This window comes from Bos taurus, chromosome 16, assembly GCF_002263795.3.
Source record: "Bos taurus isolate L1 Dominette 01449 registration number 42190680 breed Hereford chromosome 16, ARS-UCD2.0, whole genome shotgun sequence".
NCBI classification, from domain to species: domain Eukaryota; kingdom Metazoa; phylum Chordata; class Mammalia; order Artiodactyla; family Bovidae; genus Bos; species Bos taurus.
The window spans coordinates 78,944,277-78,963,199 of NC_037343.1; the positions used below are offsets into that span (position 1 = coordinate 78,944,277).

Below are 18,923 nucleotides of genomic sequence, written 5' to 3' on the forward strand. Positions count from 1 at the left end.
GAGCAGAAACTGGGGTGTTCTGAGTTTCTGAATTTCCTGGAAAAAGTCCACAGGATCGAGAAGAACCATCCGGACTGTGGGAACAGCACGTGTGAGGTCCTAAGTCAGGAGCAAGCGATGAGACCAGCATGTCCGGAGAGGAGCCTGGCAGAGACGTGGGTTCGGGGTTAGACCGGGACGAGGATGTCGGCGCTGTTCTGAGAAGGGAATGTGCACGAGCTCAGGGGAACAGTGGTGTGTTTTGGCTGCGCTGGGTCTCCATTGCTGGCGCGGGCGCTCTCTAGCTGCAGCGAGCAGGGCCCGTTCTTTGCAGTGCGCAGGCTCCTCGTTGCGGTGGCTTCTCTCCGTGCGGAGCTCGGGGCCCTGGGCTCGAGGGCTTGGTAGTCGTGACGCAAAGGCTTAGCTGCTCCCAGGCACGTGGGATCTTCCCGGACCAGGGCCTGAGCCCTGTCCCCTGCACTGGCTAGTGGATTCTTACCCACCGCGCCACCAAGAAGTCCCCAGAATAGTGTTTGCTTTGACTATTTAAATGAAGCCATTTAAATAGCCATTTAAATAGCCATTTAAATAGCCATTAAATAGACCATTTACTCAATTGGTCTATACTCTGTAGATTCCCGACCAGGCTGCCTGACCTGGGTCAGCACCCCGCAGCCCGCTTTGCACCGTCTGTGAGCTTTGTGGTCAAGTCCACACAAAAACTACTCTCCTCCCCCTTGTAAAGGGGTTGCCACGTGGATGTACATCGGTTCAGGCGCCGTTTTCCTAACGGACATTGTGTCCACTTTCTGCTGCCTACTAAACAGAGTTTGAAATAATTTGCGATTCAAGCCCAAAACCATCTCGGGGAATCAAAGCCAAGCCCGGACAGTTGAGTGAAAACGCAGCTGACCAGGTGGGCGCAGAGAGATACACGTCACTACTTGTGTTCACGGCGCGAATCCAGCGCCTTCCTTCAAAGCTTGGACTCATAGTCACGCAGCTGTGGACTCTTAGGGCTGGGGCGATGGGAGATGGTCAGGTGCAGCCCTTGCCCTTCAGGGACCGGGAGACTCAGGGCCCCAGAGAGCGACGTGCCCGTGATCTCAGAGTTAGAGACAGGGTCGGGGCCAGAAGCATGACGTTTGGTTAGGGCGCGGTGTTCTTTTCCGTTGGGGAAAAAGCTGCTGCCCGTTAGGGGGGACAAACTCTGAACGCAGAGCTGACACATGCGTGGCCCCCGCAGGGGACGTTCTTTATGCAGCGGCGCTTCCTGAGCCTGCGCTTTCGGCAGCCCCGGGAGGCACTGCTTTTTGTGAAGTGTCATACATGTTTGGGGAAATTGCACTTCAAAATTAAGAAAAGAGAGTGGAAAGTAAGTCTCTAACTGAAACTTAGGGCTTGGCCATGTTTTCCTGAATATTCTTTGTGATTGAGAATGGGATAAATGTGCAAGGAATCCTCTACCTTTCTCTGATTTTGGAAAACATCAGAGAGACTGATTTGTCCATGAAACAGCCCCGATGTCAAGGGCTGGTGCGCAGAAAAGCCCTCCAGGAGGGTACTCATGACTCTGGTCTCTGCTCAGTGTCACTGCGACTGTTTATGACCATGACCTGGGGCATTACGACGACTAAGGTGTCTAATGCATAGATATGGGCTAGTGTTAAAGAGCCCACCTGTCAGTACAGGAGACATGAGAGACGCTGGTTGGATCCCTGGGTCCGGAAGACCCCCTGGAGACGGAAATGGCAACCCACTCCAGGATTCTTGCCTGGAGAATTCCGTGGACAGAGGAGGAGCCTGGCGGGCTGCAGTGCATGGGGTCACGAAGAGTTGGACATGACTGAAGCCACTTACATGCGTCAGTATGGGTGTCAGGGGTACGTGACTTCATTCACGTTCTCTGAAAACTGTTCGTTCACAGACCTTGAGACCCTTTAGAAGCTGAGCTATGGGACCACCCGGTACGTCCCATTCCGAAACCCCTTAGGTGGCAGGAACCTGGGGCTGTGTGACACATTCCCAGTCTTAAGACGTCTGTGAAAACCTCCTTTGCAGGTTGACTAATGCGGCCGAATGTTAGCCATTCCCGCATTCTCTGGGTCTGTCCTTAACTTAGAAATCGTGGAAAAGCTATTTAATCTTTCCGAGTCTAAATCTCGTAACCCACAATGCCTTCTCACGAGAGAATCCTTGGCGAGTTGGTAGTCTCCCGACTCCCAGCCCCGGCCCCTTCTCGTCTCTCTCCACACACTCCCCCGACTCCTGGGGTTTCATCCTCACTGCCCACTGATGGCTCCCGCCTCTGGACACCAGTCCAGCTTCCCTGCTGAGCCTGGACCGCCCCCTCCCCCGTCTCCAGCCGTTCGCCCTGCATCCCTGGGGACACCCACGTGCCCCTGGACTCACCACGTCCTGCGCCTCGTCCTCTCCTTCTGCCGGGGGGCACGGGTGGAGGTGCCCACCACTCTCCCCCTGGACGGACACCCAGACCACCAGCCAGGGCCTCTGCCCTCTCCCACTCCGGAATAACCCGGGGCCGGCGCGCCCTGTGGCGTGACTGCCTGGATGACCCTCACGCGCATCCCCACCGCTGTGGCCACCGAGCTTGCCACTGTGGTCCTGCACACACCCGCTGTTAACCACTCAGAGAGCTGACCGCGCCCTTCCTTCCTTCACATCTTGCAATGCTTCTGTGTAGCTTCCAGAACAAAAGACAGACTCTTTGTACAGCACCCCCCACCCCAAACTTTACAGTCCACCCTTCTGTACCCCCTCCCGCCGCCGTGCCCACTCCCTGCCCCCCACAGCCCTTCACAGAAGCTGAGCTGTTCCGGGGACCCATTCCCTGTCTCTGGGGCTCTGAGTGCAGCTTGCTCCTCTCACTTCCCCATGATGCTCAGCTCCCTCTGCCTCGTTTCTCGAAAGCTCTCAGACGTCACCTCCCCCGAGCACTCTCTTGCCCCTCGGCTCTGTGTGTGCCTGGGGCACCCACTGTTTGTGTCTAGCACTTGACCCAGAGTCTGTCTTTTATTCCTATATCTCCATCATCTCACGCACGGCTGAATGAATGAATGAATGAATGAATTCATAGACGGTGTATACATAAAGTGTGAAGTAATAAAGCAGGGTCGTGTGCTTTGTCATTTATAAAGCACCAGCTAGTTGTAAGGAGATCCAACCAGTCCATCCTAAAGGAAGTCAGTCCTGAATATTCATTGGAAGGTCTGATGCTGAAGCTCTAATACTTTGGCCACCTGATGGGAGGAGCTGACTCATTTGAAAAGACCCTGATGCTGGGAAAGATTGAAGGCGGGAGCAGAAGGGGACGACAGACGATGAGATGGTTGGATGGCATCACCGACGTGATGGACATGAGTTTGGGTAAACTCCAGGAGCTGGTGATGGACAGGGAGGCCTGGCGTGCTGCAGTCCATGGGGTCGCAAAGACTCGGACACAACTGAGCGACTGAACTGAACTGAGCAAGTTGTACAGGCTCATTTCTATGTACAAAAATAATACATATCCTGTATGCCCACATTTTTACATGCAGTTCCCGCCAAAGACTTGGATTTTCTTATTCTGTGAAGACGCTGGTTTGTCTGTTCCAGTCACTACGAATAGTTCGTGGCTAATAATCATACACATGTGTACACATACAGAGATTTAGACAAAGGACTTCAGTTCAGTTCAGTCTTCGCGGGACAAGTCGCGAGCCAGTTTAGAGGTAGCCCTCCAAAAGCCTCAAGGGGAAGCAGTATTCTCCGGATGCGAAGTGGTACCTCTTCCCCCCCACTTTTGTATCTTTGAAAGGACTGGATGAGATTTCTTTTTTTCCCCCAATGTGCAGAAAGTTAACAAAGATAATAATATTCTCCGGCCGTTTGAGCCCCCCAGCCCCCAGCCCCCTTGCTCTGCAGAGAACCAGTCTCCCAAAAGAGCATGCTGTACGGGAGCCGTGCCATGTGGCAGAGACCAGGGAGGCAGAAACCGGCGTCTTTAGCTTCAGGAGGAGGCTAAAAGCTGTGTGCGACCAAAAAGCCAGCTGTAATGTATTCAAGAAGACCTAAGGGTTTACTTTCCAATAAGGATGGAAGAGACTCTGGGCCCCCACTGTGAGCTGATCGTCAGGCTGCTCCATATAACTAGTTGGTAATTAGTCCCTGAGTGAGTAAAGTGGAATAGATGATGGGAGATTGATACTTAGACGAGAAGCTGAAAATGCTTTTTTGCCGGTCATCAAAATTTAAAGGCGGGGGAGAAAGGGTCGGGGGTGCCTCTGCCTGTTTACGTACTGTTTCCGACTCAGAATTTGTAATGATGGGGTTCATTAACTTGCGTTTCTAAATTGTATTAAGATGAAGCTTACATCAGTTTCAAAGAAACGTGTAGCGTGCCAAACGCAGGAGGCTCAGGGATCTGGCGTGACGCCCCAGAAGAGCTGGTGGCGGATTTTGGTCTCCTGTCGATCTCCCCCAGCTGGGTCTCCTCAAACCCACGTGTGGGGCAACGCTCTTTCATCTGGGAACTGAAGACCAAATCCCAAAAAGCAGATTTCCAAGGACCCCAGAACATGGAATAATTTGTCCAAATTTTGCTTTCTCATATAATTAGCTATCAGTTCATTCACGAACTTCCAGCGTTACGGACTCCTGCTAGAGGTGAGTTAAGACCCCCGAGGCATGCCAGCACCCATTCGTTACTTGTAGAGTGGGGCTTGATTGGTAAGGCGCATCACAGAGAAAATGATTAGCGTTTTAAAGGTATTTCACGTTTAGTTTTTTAGGACAGGGCATGAATTAGCCTAAAAATGAATTCCACGGGCACAGTTAAATCTGGTCTCTTCCTATAAGGTGCACACAAGTGACCCGCGTGAAAGAGAAAGTTCCAGGTCTTCGGAGACGTGGTGGCACTGCGTTGAGGCGCTTTTCGTCTCTGCTTGCTTGCTTTTTTTTTTGAATTCACAGTTTCTGAAGGCTATGTTCCATCCTAGTTACTGTTAGTGTAACATCTGGCTGTGCTCCTGTGTTGTAGGGTGTGTCTCGGCCCTCCCGTGTCCCTCTCCCCACTGGTAGCACCAGCTGGTTCTCTGCATCTGCAAGTCTTTCTCTTGGTTGGTGTTACATTCACTGGTCTGCTGTGTTTTAGATTCCACGGATAAGTGATACCACACAGTGTGTCTTTCTCTGTCTGACTTACTTCACTGAGAATAATGCCCTCCACGTCTACCCATGTTCTTGCAGATGGCAGAATCTCGTTCTTTATCACTGGGCAGTGTTCCATTCTTCACTTAGTTCAGTTGCTCAGTCATGTCCAACTCTCTGCGACCCCATGGACGGCAGCACACCAGGCTTCCTTGTCCATCACCAACTCCCAGAACTTGCTCAAACCCATGTCCATCGAGTCAGTGATTCCATCCAACCATCTCATCCTCTATCGTCCCCTTCTCCTCCTGCCTTCAGTCTTTCCAGTATCAGGGTGTTTCCCAGTGAGTCAGCTCTTTGCATCAGGTGGCCATAGTATTGGAGTTTCAGCTTCAGCATCAGTCCTTCCAATGAATATTCGGGACTGATTTCCTTTAGGATTGACTGGTTTGATCTCCTAACAGTCCAAGGGACTCTCAAGAGTCTTCTCCAACACCACAGTTCAAAAGCATCAATTCTTTGGTACTCAGGTTGCTTTATGGTCCAACTCTCACAGCCATACTTGACTGCTGGAAAACATAGCCTTGACTAGATGGACCATTGTTGGCAAAGTGTTCCATTATATGTATGTTGTTCAGTCACTCAGCCATGTCCGACTCTTTGCAACCCTGTGGACTACAGCATACCAGGCTTCCCTGTCCTTCACCATCTCCCAGCGTTTGCTTGCACTCATGACCTTCTTTGTCGTCTGTTGATGGACCCCGAGGTTGCTTCCACATCTCAATATTGTAAAGAGTGCTGCTATGAACATTGGGGTGCGTGTGTCTTTTCCAATTATTGTTTTCATTTTCTGCAAGTACATACCCAGGAGTGGAATTTCCGGGTCATATGGTAGCTGCATTTTAGTTTTTTGAGAAACCTCCATGCTGTCTTCCACAATGGCTGCACCAGTTTACATTCTCCACGTGGAAACGCCAAGTTCTGCCTGTCGGACGGGAAAGACGAGAGACTCAAGAACAAAGGGCCATATCCCACACCCAGATGAAGGCGTGGGCACGTTCTCCCTAGAGCAAAACTGACCCCCGTTGTCAGAACACGTGAACTGAGCCTTGGTTATTAAGATCATAAAAAGGCTCACCACTGGATTCTTGAGTAGAACACACTATTACATTTAAACTATTTTACTTCAAGGAGAGATGTATAAGTCCATTTTTGAAAGCCAGTGTCAAGCTAGAAAAAGAAAGGAAATCAACTTAGAAGCTACAAAGCGGCTCAAGGATTTCCCAGGTGGCTCAGTGGTAAAGAATCTGCCTGCCATTGAAGGAGATGCGGGAGAATCAGGTTTGATCCCTGGATGGGAAGATCCTCTGGAGGAGGAAATGTCAACCCACTCCGGTATTCTTGCTGGGATAATCCCACGGACAGAGGAGCTTTACGGGCTGCAGTCCACGGGGTCGCAGAGAGCCAGACAGGACTGAGCACACACACAACAGCATAAAAATATGTAGCAGCTAACGCAATAGGTCATTTTATAATTAAGCGATTTTTGGACAAATACAGCTAAATATAAAGCAAACAATCGGAGACATCTCTGGGGAGGCCGTGACTAATAGATAATAGTGCTGATCCCAAGATGCTGGAAGTTTTCATGGGGAAATGGACGGTTAATAAAAGAGGACAAGATGCTGTGAGAGGGACACAGAGCTGAAACAGATCAGCCGGAGCTGTGATTTGGGAACTTCTTGGTCAGTGGATGAGAGGAACTCAGTCAAAATGCTTTTCTTTCTTTCCTTCCTTCCTTTCTTTCTCTCTCTCTCTTTCTTCCACTATATAGCTTTAATATCAGAATCATTGCCACTGAATTACAAACTGCCTGTATAGACATAGAAACAGAGTGGACATGCAGTAAGTAGTACCTTTGGGACAACCAGCAACGTAACTTCTGTTATAGTTAATGATAAACACGTTAAACGGGATTTTCCTTCAGAAGGACAATTGCACGTGTTTTTAAACTTTAGGGTTTGAGATAGATGGAAAACGCATTACTGCTGGTTCTCTGCCCTGATGCTTTAGGAAGGACCAATGTCTGGAACCAGGGTGTGCACCTCTGAAATTCGAACAGTGTGGCAGAGAACCAGGCTGACATGAACGTGCATTTTTCTGTCATCTGTCTTGGTACAGCATAGTCAAGGGATTTCCAGTTGTTCACATCTTATAGTTTTGAACCAGATATAACTAGTAAGTATCTTAATTGAATTCTAAAGACCTGAAGACTTCAAATGTTTGTCTGTAACAAGAGCACGTGATTTAACCAGAACTTATGATCTGTCCTTTGTCTTCTGTTTCTTAGCAGTTCATTGTGTTTTGTTTTGCTTTTATTAAGAGAGTGGCATAATTTATCACAGAAGGTTGAACCTTATTCTCAAAAAAAGGTTTCAAAAACAACTTTCTGAAAAGACTATTGTTCGTTTATCTTGCGTTTTATACTGTGCAAATTCCTGCATCCTCCCTATGAATCTTGGTGACTTTCGTTAGCTTTTCTTGCTGTGACAATATCTGTCATTGTAGCATAAAATAATACTTCGATTTTTTTCCTATGATTGTGTTAAAATCACTATAACACTGGAATTTGCTTTTTTTTTTTCTTTCAACTTCTTAGTAGTATATAAAAGAAAAAACTAAGTTATTCCTTAGGTTTTAGGCTTAAATGTTTTCTTTAGGTTGAGCGGGAGGGTAAAGAGAAGCAGCACTAAGAAGCTGGTCAGAATTCAGATGAACTGTTTTGGAATTACTGGTTCTCTGCCATGATGCTTTAGGAAGGACCAATGTCTGGAACCAGGGTGTGCGCCTCTGAAATTCGAACAGTGTGGCACAGAACCAGGCTGACATGAACGTGCGTTTTTCTGTCATCTGTCTTGGTACGGCATATTCAAGGGATTTCCAGTTGTTTACATCTTATAGTTCTGAACCGGCTATAACTAGTAAGTATCTTACTTGAGCTCTAAGCCGTCTTAGATGCGACAGATGGAAAGCGCATTATTAGGGGTTGTGCCACCTGTGTCGTGTCCGGTGGGCAGCACCTTGGAAGGCGAGGCGCCTCATCGGGTAGCATTTGTCTGTCTGTGCATCTCGTTAATAAGTAATCGAGTATTTTTGACTCCCCCGTTGCACTTTGAAGTAGATGTGATCGTACCAGTGCCCACGCTATTTCGGTACTAATTCCCCACTGTTTTTAATTTGGGGCAGAGATTTGGGGACGGAATTGGGGAAGCATGCTTCATGCAAAGTTATGGCTCAAAACGTAAACACCGAAATCATCCTGGACACGTTTCGACAGCACACGTGAGGCAGCCTGTTGTCGCAGCGTGTAGAGACACCAAAGGGACCGTGCACATGCGTACAGACTCAGCCTCACGACGTTCGGTGGCAGATACATGGGACGCGAGTCATCTTGGTGACTCAGCGGGGTTTGGTACGTTTAACCTTTTAGCCAGGGTATTAGTTGGTGTTCTATGGAATCGTTCTTATTTATTTTTGTCCAATTAGAAGACAAAGCAGGGGGAGAGGTGCCTGCGCCTGTTTGCTTTCTTAGCACAGATGACGTATGTAAACACGCACACACGTGTCTATAGATTTCTCCCAGAGGCGTCTGTCTACACACCGCGAACACGTTGCACAGTTCACATAAACCAACTCCAGGAGAGAAATCCCACCATAACTGCTTGCCCTGGCTCAGGGTCTGTGTGTCTGTGTGTGTCAATCTGTCTTTCAACTCTGTTTCCCTCTTCCTCTACATTATGAGGACCCGCAGGGCGAGGATCCGTAGGAGTCAGGCCAGGTGGATTGTCTGAATCCATCTCCTCTGTGTGAATGGCTTGTGTCTAGAAGGGAAAATCAAAAAAAAGCAAAGTATCAACTGCAGAAACCACATTCAGGTTAAAGGGCACCGGCCATCCTGCTTGAACTCTGCCTAAAGGACGAAGCTTTCATTTGATAAAGATCATTAGTCACCAAGACATATATTTTAGAGAGTTCCCAGCAGCGACAACTCCGCTGGCAGTCACTGGAGTGTACCAGATGGTTCATTAGCATAGGCTAGACAAGTCAGAGGCTTTCAGAATCATTTAGAAAATGTCAAACAGAAACAAGAACCCTGTCACTTTTTATTAGAATTAACTACATCATAGCCTGGACACAGATTTCACCTTGGGTCAGAAAAATTAATACAGAGTTCCGTGCACCGTGTCATATACTGGGTTAAGATCAGTCTTCCTCAGGGGACTCATTTGCTGGCAATATATTACGATCCTTCTACTTTTGGAATCCTCAGACCTTTTCTTTTGTGAGATATGAAAAGAACTGACCTTGCTCAAAACCCACTGGTGTCTAGCTGACCGGAGGCACAGGCAGAATTTCCACAGGACATTGTCCTAAAGCACCTTTGTGACCGTCTGCTCAGGCAGTCTCCATGAGTGGGGCTGACCGACCGTCTGGCGGTGCGTCAGGTGGGCTGAATGTCAGGAGGAAAATGCAACCCTGAATTGAACAGGCTGCTATAAACAGGGATTAAAACACCATTGAAATATTGTGGTTTTTTTTTTTTAATCCAGATGTCAAAAACTTGGAGAACTTCCAGCTGGTGGAGGGCGTCCAGGAGCAGGTCAACGCCGCCCTGCTGGATTACACGGTGTGCAACTACCCACAGCAGACGGAGAAGTTCGGGCAGCTGCTGCTCCGCCTCCCGGAGATCCGGGCCCTCAGCATGCAGGCCGAGGAGTACCTGTACTACAAGCACCTGAACGGGGACGTCCCCTACAACAACCTGCTGATCGAGATGCTGCATGCAAAGCGAGCGTGATCACAGCCGCCGCGGGCTCGGCCTCCCAACAAAACACAGAGATGGGTGGGGTGGGGGAGGAGAAGAACAGGAAGAAAGGGAAAAAAGAAATACTCTGAATGGCTCCAAGCAACATGAATTAAACACTTGGTTTAAAGATACTGAATTTAATAAGGCATAGTAGTCAAGTGCTGAATGGCCAATAAATGATGTATCAGGGTATTTGTATCGCAAACTGTGAATCAAATGTGTCACATCCCCAGAGCGTTCTGTGCAAAAGACACTGGAACGGAGTCGACTGAACCCACAGACGGACCCGAACACCGTGTCAGGCTGGAAACGGACAGACGCTTTCCTGTATATTGAAACCGATCTCCGCTGTGAAGAAATCTAGGAACTGATCTATGCTATTCGTTAGGCTTACGTGGCAGGGAATTTGAGCTTACAGAATTCCTCCGTGGTAAAGCGGAACTGGAACCATCCTCAAGAATCCATCAGCTGCACCGATAACAGCCCTCTCCTCTTCCTTCCAAGGACCCGGCACCTTCTGTCCTGGGATCCCGGAGTCTGTAGCGAGGACCTGTGCTCAGCTGCACCCCCCAGGAGCTCCGCCACCAAACCTTGAAAAGCCTATTCTTGACTGTCTGTATCTTAGACCTGCCAACAGCTAATAAGAACAGTCCATTGATATGTGAGCTTGCCATTTTGACTATGTTCTGGATTGTTTTGTCACGTGTTCATAATGTTTGGGAAAAAAAAAAAAAAAGCAGGCAATGTCCCTCTTCTGATCCTATTACAAGCGTTCATTAATATTAAGGGCAGCGACTACAAACTTGTAAAGCTTTAGCTTTAGCATTACTGGATTTCATAAAAAATCCCAGCAGAAAGGCTTATTAGGATACATCAGCCTTTTTAACCATCAAGGTTTGTAGTTCATTAAAAAAATACAATAGGAAACATATTTTGCTGGAATGTCAAATAGTCACCGTTCTGAACAGAAAAAGAACACGGAAGCATGTTAAGCTATGCAATATCAAGGCGGGGGTGAACACACACGATGAGTGGCGTGTTGCAATTGATCATCCCCTGAACGCAGAGAGGAAACGGTGAGCCTGGAAAGATAGCAATGTGCTTCAAATCTTCCCCAGTAGGGAAGGGAAGAGAGCGATGGTGACCTTTCTGAGTCACTCTATAGACCAAAGTCTGCTATAGAACAAATACTGGAGGACAGAGAACTGCGAAACAGTCTCCAGACCACGCTGTCAGTATTATCAACAGGCGATGCCAGAGATACAGAAGTCTTGCCTTACTTCACAATTCTCAAAGGTAGCAGATGTGGATCAACACTTGTTTAAAATAAAGTATTAATACTTTAAAGTCAAATGAAATAGAGTGTTTACATTCCTTAGGGCCTCTGGGGGGCGGGGGGGGACTGTGATGTGACGAAAGAGCTGGAGTAGCAATTTCTTAATGTTATTTTTCTGATCGGTAATTATTTTTAACAGTACTTAGTTATTGTATGTCGTGAGACACTAAAATCAGAAACGGGGATCTCATTTAGATTTTAATTTTTTTTTTTTTTTTTGAGATTATTGGCGGCACAATCACTTGTAGAAACTGTAAAAAAATGAAAGTATCTCCTAGTCCCTTAATTTTTTCATAAATGTTTCTGGCTTTTGAATAGTTTATTTATATTGTATATCATAGGTTCAACTGTAGACAATTATGATGCTAATTTATTGTTCCTTGGTTTCGCCTTTGTCTAAAATAGAGCCAAGGCTGAAGAAACCAAATCTGTGGTTCATTGTAGCATGTCAAGTTAGTGGGACATAGTTCAGAGACAGAGAGGCGTCTTAATGAATTTAAATCATTCACTTGATTAAATGTCTGTAAATCTTCATGGTTCTTACCGTAGTTTATTTAATGTCTATTGTAAATTATGTGACTTGTAGCTGCCTCTGTTTTCTAGTAAATTTAACAAGGGTGGAGTCTTATCTGGTTTTCTTTCCAAGCGTTGTAAGTTGTATACCAAAGATATTAGTTATTACTTCTGTGAGTACAGAGAAGATTATTTTATTATTTTTATTAATCACCTCTAACACACGTCCAAGTGAAGGGTACCCATAGCTAAGCCGGGCGTCCATAGCTCGTCACTCAGAGGTCACCTATGTTGTCTCCATGGCTCAAAGGACAACAGGAAAATAGTTGATCAGTCCATACCCAAAGCAGTAAATAGAGCAGCATCTTTACTCTCCCCAAGTTGGAAGAGAAAAGTGTCGGCAGTTTATGAGATGGCTCCATCACTGTATATGGAACACGGGATGAGACGATTTCTAGATCTGGGACATAGTTGTTTGGAGGGTGCTTAACATTGCAAAAAAAAAAATTTTTTTTCAAAAACAAATATATCGATCCCAAAAGTCCAAGTTTTATTTTAAATGTACAGTATTCCCCACTGACTATTTTATCTAAACAAGGGCACATATTATTGTGTTGTTAACCTAATAAATTACACCATGAGAACAGTTAGAAAGATGGGGAACATAGAGACTTCAGCCACGCTGATGGTGACATTAAAGACAGAAGCTGACAGAGTGCTGCTTGGCGTCCATGGCACGTGCAGACTTTCTCTAGTGTCTGCCAGTAACTGGGTTTCAGCCAGACACTGACTTAGCCGCTGCCTTATCAGCTGTAGGATTTACTAGGAAAGGCAGACTCAGATATGGAGGTTCAGGGCTTGGCCGGGTTCACTGTCATTGGTCTATGTTTATAAACAGACAATCTGTCACATCTGGGTATTTATCTTACGGATCTTCTGCTGCCCCCTGGATTTGAATCCACGCGATGTCGAGAGTGTGAAGTCAGTTCCTCGTTGACGTTACTTAACTGTATCCGTGAAATCAAATTGTCATGTTGGTTCTTGCCAGGAATTTCTCAACAAAATGGAATTTTTTTTTCAGTATTTCAATAAATATTGATATGCCCAGCCTGATCATTTTTAAAAGTTTTTATGGTGTCCTCATTCTACAGGGTTCTAAAGCATCTAAAGTAACTGAGATCCTTGACTAGGAATGGAGTCAGAAGACTTCCACACGCACAGACATGCCTCAGGTGGCCCACTGTCCTCAGTGGGAAATGAAGCATTGAACTCAACCTGTGCATCACCGCTCCATACATAAAATACAGCATTTTGCATCACTCACTGTTACAGCTGACGGCAATATCCTATAGTATCTGTCTTTGTAGCCCTCCCTGTGCCCTAGTCATTTCCCCAGGTGTTCGGTCAATTCAGTTGATCCTTGGATCAGCTCCAGAGTCTGACTCAGTGGACACAAGTTTGTGCAAACTCCAGGAGATGGCGAAGAACAGGGAAGCCTGGCATGCCGCAGACCACGGGGTCGCAAAGAGTCAGACACGATGAGCGACTGAACAACAGATCAGCTTCACGAGGTAGCATCCTCTTCCTGACAGTTTCTTGCTCAGAGTGATGTGTTAGTCAGTGGGAATTGTGGATCCAAGACTCAGAAGCCCTTAAACACAATCCTGCATTTGTCTCTGGGCCAGGATGACACTTAGGATTTGCTTCAAAAGGAAAAGGTATGTTAGACAAAGTCAGGCATCTGGTACTAAGTTATTGGTATTTGATATAAATTTTATCAATGATATTATCCAGATGGCGCAGTGTTACCACTGCACCTGCCAGTACAGAGATGTAAGCAACGAGGGTTTGATCCCTGGGTGGGGAAAGTCTCCTGGAGAAGAAAATGGCACCCCACTCCAGTATTCTTGCCTGGAAAATCCCATGGGCAGAGGAGCCTGGCAGGCTACAGTCCATGGGATCACAAAGAATTGGATGCCATTGAGCAACTACCCACACAAAGGATGCCAAAGAATCAGAACGCCATACCTAAGGTCTAGTTGATTATGGAGCTAAGATTTTTGATCAACTAAGAAATGGCAACCCACTCCAGTACTCTTGCCTGGAAAATCCCATGGATGGAGGAGCCTGGTGGGCTGCAGTCCATGGGGTCGCTGAGGGTCATACATGACTGAGCGACTTCACCTTCACTTTTCACTTTCATGCGATGGAGAAGGAAACGGCAACCCACTCCAATGTTCTTGCCTGGAGAAACCCAGGGACAGGGGAGCCTGGTGGGCTGCCGTCTATAGGGTCAAACGGAGTCGGACACGACTGAAGCGACTTAGCAGCAGCAAACAGTGGCCCACAAAAGACATCTCCCTTGTCAACCTCTTACTAGGAAGAACTTACAAAATTCATGCCGACATTGCATGAAATATGAAAAAAATGTATATATTCATACATTGTCTACATCCATGCATGCAAATATGTACATAGGTTCATTTGTGACCTATAACTTAACACACAGAAAAGTGCAGAAACTTTTACATATGTATACGCCCAGATAATCATCACACAGGTCAAGGGAGTCATAGAACATATTTTTTTTTAATGTTTTTTTTTTTCTTTTCTTTTTTTTTTCCTTTTCTCATGAATGGCATTTATTACCTTGGACTTTTCTTTTCTTTTTTTTTTTTTCTTTAATAGAAAATTATTTAATTAGTATACATGTGTTCCCCATCCTGAACCCTCCTCCCTCCTCCCTCCCCACACCATCCCTCTGGGTCGTCCCCGTGCACCAGCCCCAAGCATCCAGCATCGTGCATTTATGTTTTTATAAGAGGCTATATACATTTTTTTTTTTAATTGGTGGAGGGGCTGTTTTTCAAAAAGCCCAGCCCGGCGGCCAGTGAAGGTGATTCTGATAAGCAGAGACCTCACTCCCAGCCCCTAGGATAACTCTCACAAAGTTGCTGAGTCCGTCAGCATGAACCAGCCCTGGGTTGCAGGGTTGGGGGTGGGGGGTGGGGGGCGGGAAATGGTTCTTGCTGATGTGCATTTGATTGTTATATTCGATATTCACAGTAACTTTGAAGGGGTTTGTACCTTTAACGAAGTTTGACGTTCGGTTTGAAGCCACCTCTGATGTATATTTTTATGAGAACCATGTGGAGGGTTTGTTCTCTGCAACGTGGGTCAAAATGCTCCGACATTCAGTGATCTTGACATTTCCCTGGAATAATAAAGACCAATTTTCCTGCACGCCGAACAGGAAGTGTATAGTTTAGTCACTCAAAATAAATATTCCTGCAAGACTTTAACTGCTGCACACAGGCATTTGTTTTATGTTAAGTGAGGAATTAATAATTCAGTGACTCAGATCAGTCGGTGGTGGTGGTTTTGTTTGCAGGAAAGCTTAGAGCCAGTCTGTGAAACGTCACATGTTTAATTGTTGCTGGAAAGGAGGGAAGAAGGGGGTGTCATTAGACTAATCGCTGAGCATCCCTGACGTGAGTTTGGCACTAAATGATCAGGAAGCCAAAAGACTGGAGACTGCAGGCCCTCCTGCTCCCCTCCTGAGCTGAGGGCGGTGTGGGGCGGACCCTGGACTCCCCGGGAGGTCTGGTGATCCCCAGACCAGCCTCCTTGGGCCACTGTGTCTAAGATTGTTTTCAGGACCAAGTCAGTGAGAAAGAGCCAAGAGGAGATGGGAGGTGTCCTTGCAAGGACAACTTTTTGAAAAATTCTGTAAATTCATTCAAAACTGCTTCTTTAAGGGAACCCTCCTGCACTGTTGGTGGGAATGTAAATTGGTGCGGCCACTATGGAGAGCAGTATGGCCTTTAAATAAAGCTGCCATATGACCCTGAAATCCCACTCCTGGGCATATATCTGGAGAAAAACATGATCCAAAAGGATATATACACCCTAATTGTTCACTGAAGCACTGTTTACAATGGCCACGACATGGAAGCAACCTATGTCCATTGACAGAGGAATGGATCGTGAAGGTGTGGTACATACATACGACGGAATATTCAGTTCAGTTCAGTCGCTCAGTGTGTCCGACTCTTTGAGACCCCATGGACTGCAGCACGCCAGGCCTCCCTGTCCATCACCAACTCCCAGAGTCCACCGAAACCCATGTCCATTGAGTCGGTGATGCCATCCAACCATCTCATCCTCTGTAGTTCCCTTATCTTCCCACCTTCAATCTTTCCCAGCATCAGGGTCTTTTCAAATGAGTCAGTTCTCCACATCAGGTGGCCAAAGTATTGGAGTTTCAGCTTCAGCATCAGTCCTTCCAATGAACACCCAGGACTGATCTCCTTTAGGATGGACTGGTTGGAGCTCCTTATGGTCCAAGGGACTCTCAAGAGTCTTCTCCAACACCACAGTTCAAAAGCATCAATTCTTCGGCACTCAGCTTTCTTTATAGTCCAACTCTCACATCCATACGTGACTACTGGAAAAACCATAGCCTTGACTAGATGGACCTTTGTTGACAAAGTAATGTCTCTGCTTTTTAATATGCTGTCTAGGTTGGTCATAACTTTCCTTCCAATGAGTAAGCTTCTTTTAACTTCATGGCTGCAATCACCATCTGCAGTCATTTTAGAGCCTAGAAAAATAAAGTCAGCCACTGTTTCCACTGTTTCCCCATCTATTTCCCATGAAGCGATGGGACTGAATGCCATGACCTTAGTTTTCTGAATGTTGAGCTTTAAGCCAACTCTTTCACTGTCCTCTTTCACTTTCATCAAGAGGCTTTTTAGTTTTTCACTTTCTGCCATAAGGGCGGTGTCATCTGCATATCTGAGGTTCTTGGTATTTCTCCCAGAAGTCTTGATTCCAGCTCGTGCTTCCTCCAGCCCAGCGTTTCTCGTGATGTGCTCTGCATAGAAGTTATTACTCAGCCATTAAAAGAATGAAATAACGCCATTCACAGCAAGATGGATGGACCTGGAGCGCGTCGTACTGAGTGGAGTAGTCAGGGAAGAAGAAATACCACATGACGTCCCTCATACATGGAATCTAAAAAGAAATGATGCAAATGAACCTAACTTACAAAGCAGAAAGACACTCACAGACTTTGAGAATGAACTTATGGTTGCCAGGGGGAAGGATGGGGGGAAAGGATAGTTAGGGAGTTTGGGATGGATATATACACATCGCTATATTTTAAATGGATAACCAACAAGGTCCTTATAGCACAGAGAACTCTGCTCAGTGTTATGTGGAAACCTGGATGGGAGGGGATTAGGGAAGAACGGATACATGTGTATGTGTGGCTGAGTCCCTTTGCTGTCCACCTGAAACCATCACAGCATTGTTAGCTTTACCCCAAGGAGAAGAGGGTGTCAGAGGATGAGACAGCTAGATGGCATCGCCGATGCAGTGGACACAAACTTGGGCCAACTTCAGGAGACGGTGAGGGACAGGGAGGTCTGGCGTGCGGTAGTCCATGGGGTCACAGAGAGTCGGACGTGACTGGGTGACTGAACAACAGCATGCAGCAATACAATATAAATTAAAAAAACCTGCTTCTGCAGCATCTGCCATTGAGTGGAGGTGAGTTGTGGTGGTGGAGGTGTTGGCTCTCCAACATACCTTCTCTGGGGGCACAGTGGGTCCCAGAATGATCTGATGAGGCGTGTCCACTGACCAGGCTCAGATGAGAGACAAATGAACTGCTCTCATTTAAGCCACTGTATGATGGGGTCTCTCTGTTTCAAAAGCTTGATATTTCCTCAAATATACAAAAATGATATTGCCAAATCCTCACGGCAACCCCATCTTCACAACAAGGAAACCGGGATTTACAGGAGTTAAGTAATTTGCCCAAGTCCCAGCCAGGAGGTGGTAGGGCAGGGTGCACATGGTTCTGATTCCAAACCCCACGCTTTGAACCCCTGGAAGCACAAACCAAGGCACCCCAGGACTCGTGTTCATTACTGACCCTTTTCTTTAGGACTCAAAAGACGCAATGGTGACGGACACATTTTTTAAAATAGTGGCACCCAAAACCCAGAAACGTACTTTGTCTCAACAAGAGCAGGAGTGATCAGTTATCAGATATCACTGATATCTAAAACAGGTGCTGCCTGACTTAGAGGATGAACTTACGGTTGCCGGCGGGAAGGATGGGGGAAGGGATAGTTAGGAAGCCTGAGATGGACATGGATGGACACGCTGCTCTATTTAAAACGGATAACCAACTAAGTCCCACCACACAGCTCAGTGTCACGTGGCAGCCTGGACGGGAGGGGAGCCTGGGGGAGAATGGACGCATGTACGCGTGGCTGAGTCCCTTTGCTGTCCACCTGAAACTGTCACAGCACTGTTAATCAGCTGTACTCCAATACAAAATGAAACGTTTAAAATGAGAACATAAGTAAAACAGGGGTTGACTGCCAAGCGCCTCAGGGACCCCCGAAACCTACAAATTCTTTGAGCCTTACCCACAGGAGAACCAGGGGTGGAAACCTTTATTTGTACACCTTCTCGACAGGAAGCATCGCCGTCAGCACCGTCCACCGTTAGTCCTGACCACGTTACGACTTTAAAAGCTCCCACACTGTAGTCCGACGGGTAGTCCCCCTATTTAGTGTCACCACGAAACCATTCGAGAAGCGTCTTATGCACCCATTGTTCATAACGTCCCGTCTGTGGGACTTCCCTGCCGGTCCAGTTGCTGAGACTCTGCACTCCCAGTGTCTGGGCCAGGTTCGGTCCCCGGTCAGGGAGCTGGACGGCCCATGCCACACCGACAAAAAAAGAAAAGGTTCCACGTGCTGCAGCTGAATATCCTGCATGCCCCCACTAAGACCTGACACACCCAAATAAATAAATATTAAAAAAGTATATTCATAGACAGCCTATCCGGGAATCCAGGCAATGTTTATGAAGAATAAACATTTGGTGCATGTTAATTCAGCTCACTTCCTTCGCCATTAGCCCACTTACTAACGTATTCAGTATTTAAAAAAAAAAATTCTTGTCCCAAGGATTTTCCCCAGAAATAAATCAGGACTGTCAAAATCTCTGCCCCCGCGGGGGAGCAGCTTCTATAAATAAGTGTGGAAACACGTGTCGCCC

General features: G+C 46.8%; 1 protein-coding gene across 8 annotated transcripts in view; it reads left to right on the forward strand.

Annotated features, from left to right (window-relative positions):
• NR5A2 (nuclear receptor subfamily 5 group A member 2) overlaps nt 1-12,956 on the forward strand; it is a 128,287-nt gene extending 115,331 nt beyond the window's left edge. For all 8 annotated transcript variants that reach the window (XM_005217382.5, NM_001206816.1, XM_024976442.1 and 5 more), the window contains one exon: nt 9,738-12,956. In XM_005217382.5, the coding sequence (XP_005217439.1) occupies nt 9,738-9,985 (248 nt within the window). In that variant the 3' untranslated portion in view covers nt 9,986-12,956. The remainder of the gene's footprint in view (nt 1-9,737) is intronic.
• The last annotated feature ends 5,967 nt before the right edge of the window (nt 12,957-18,923 follow it).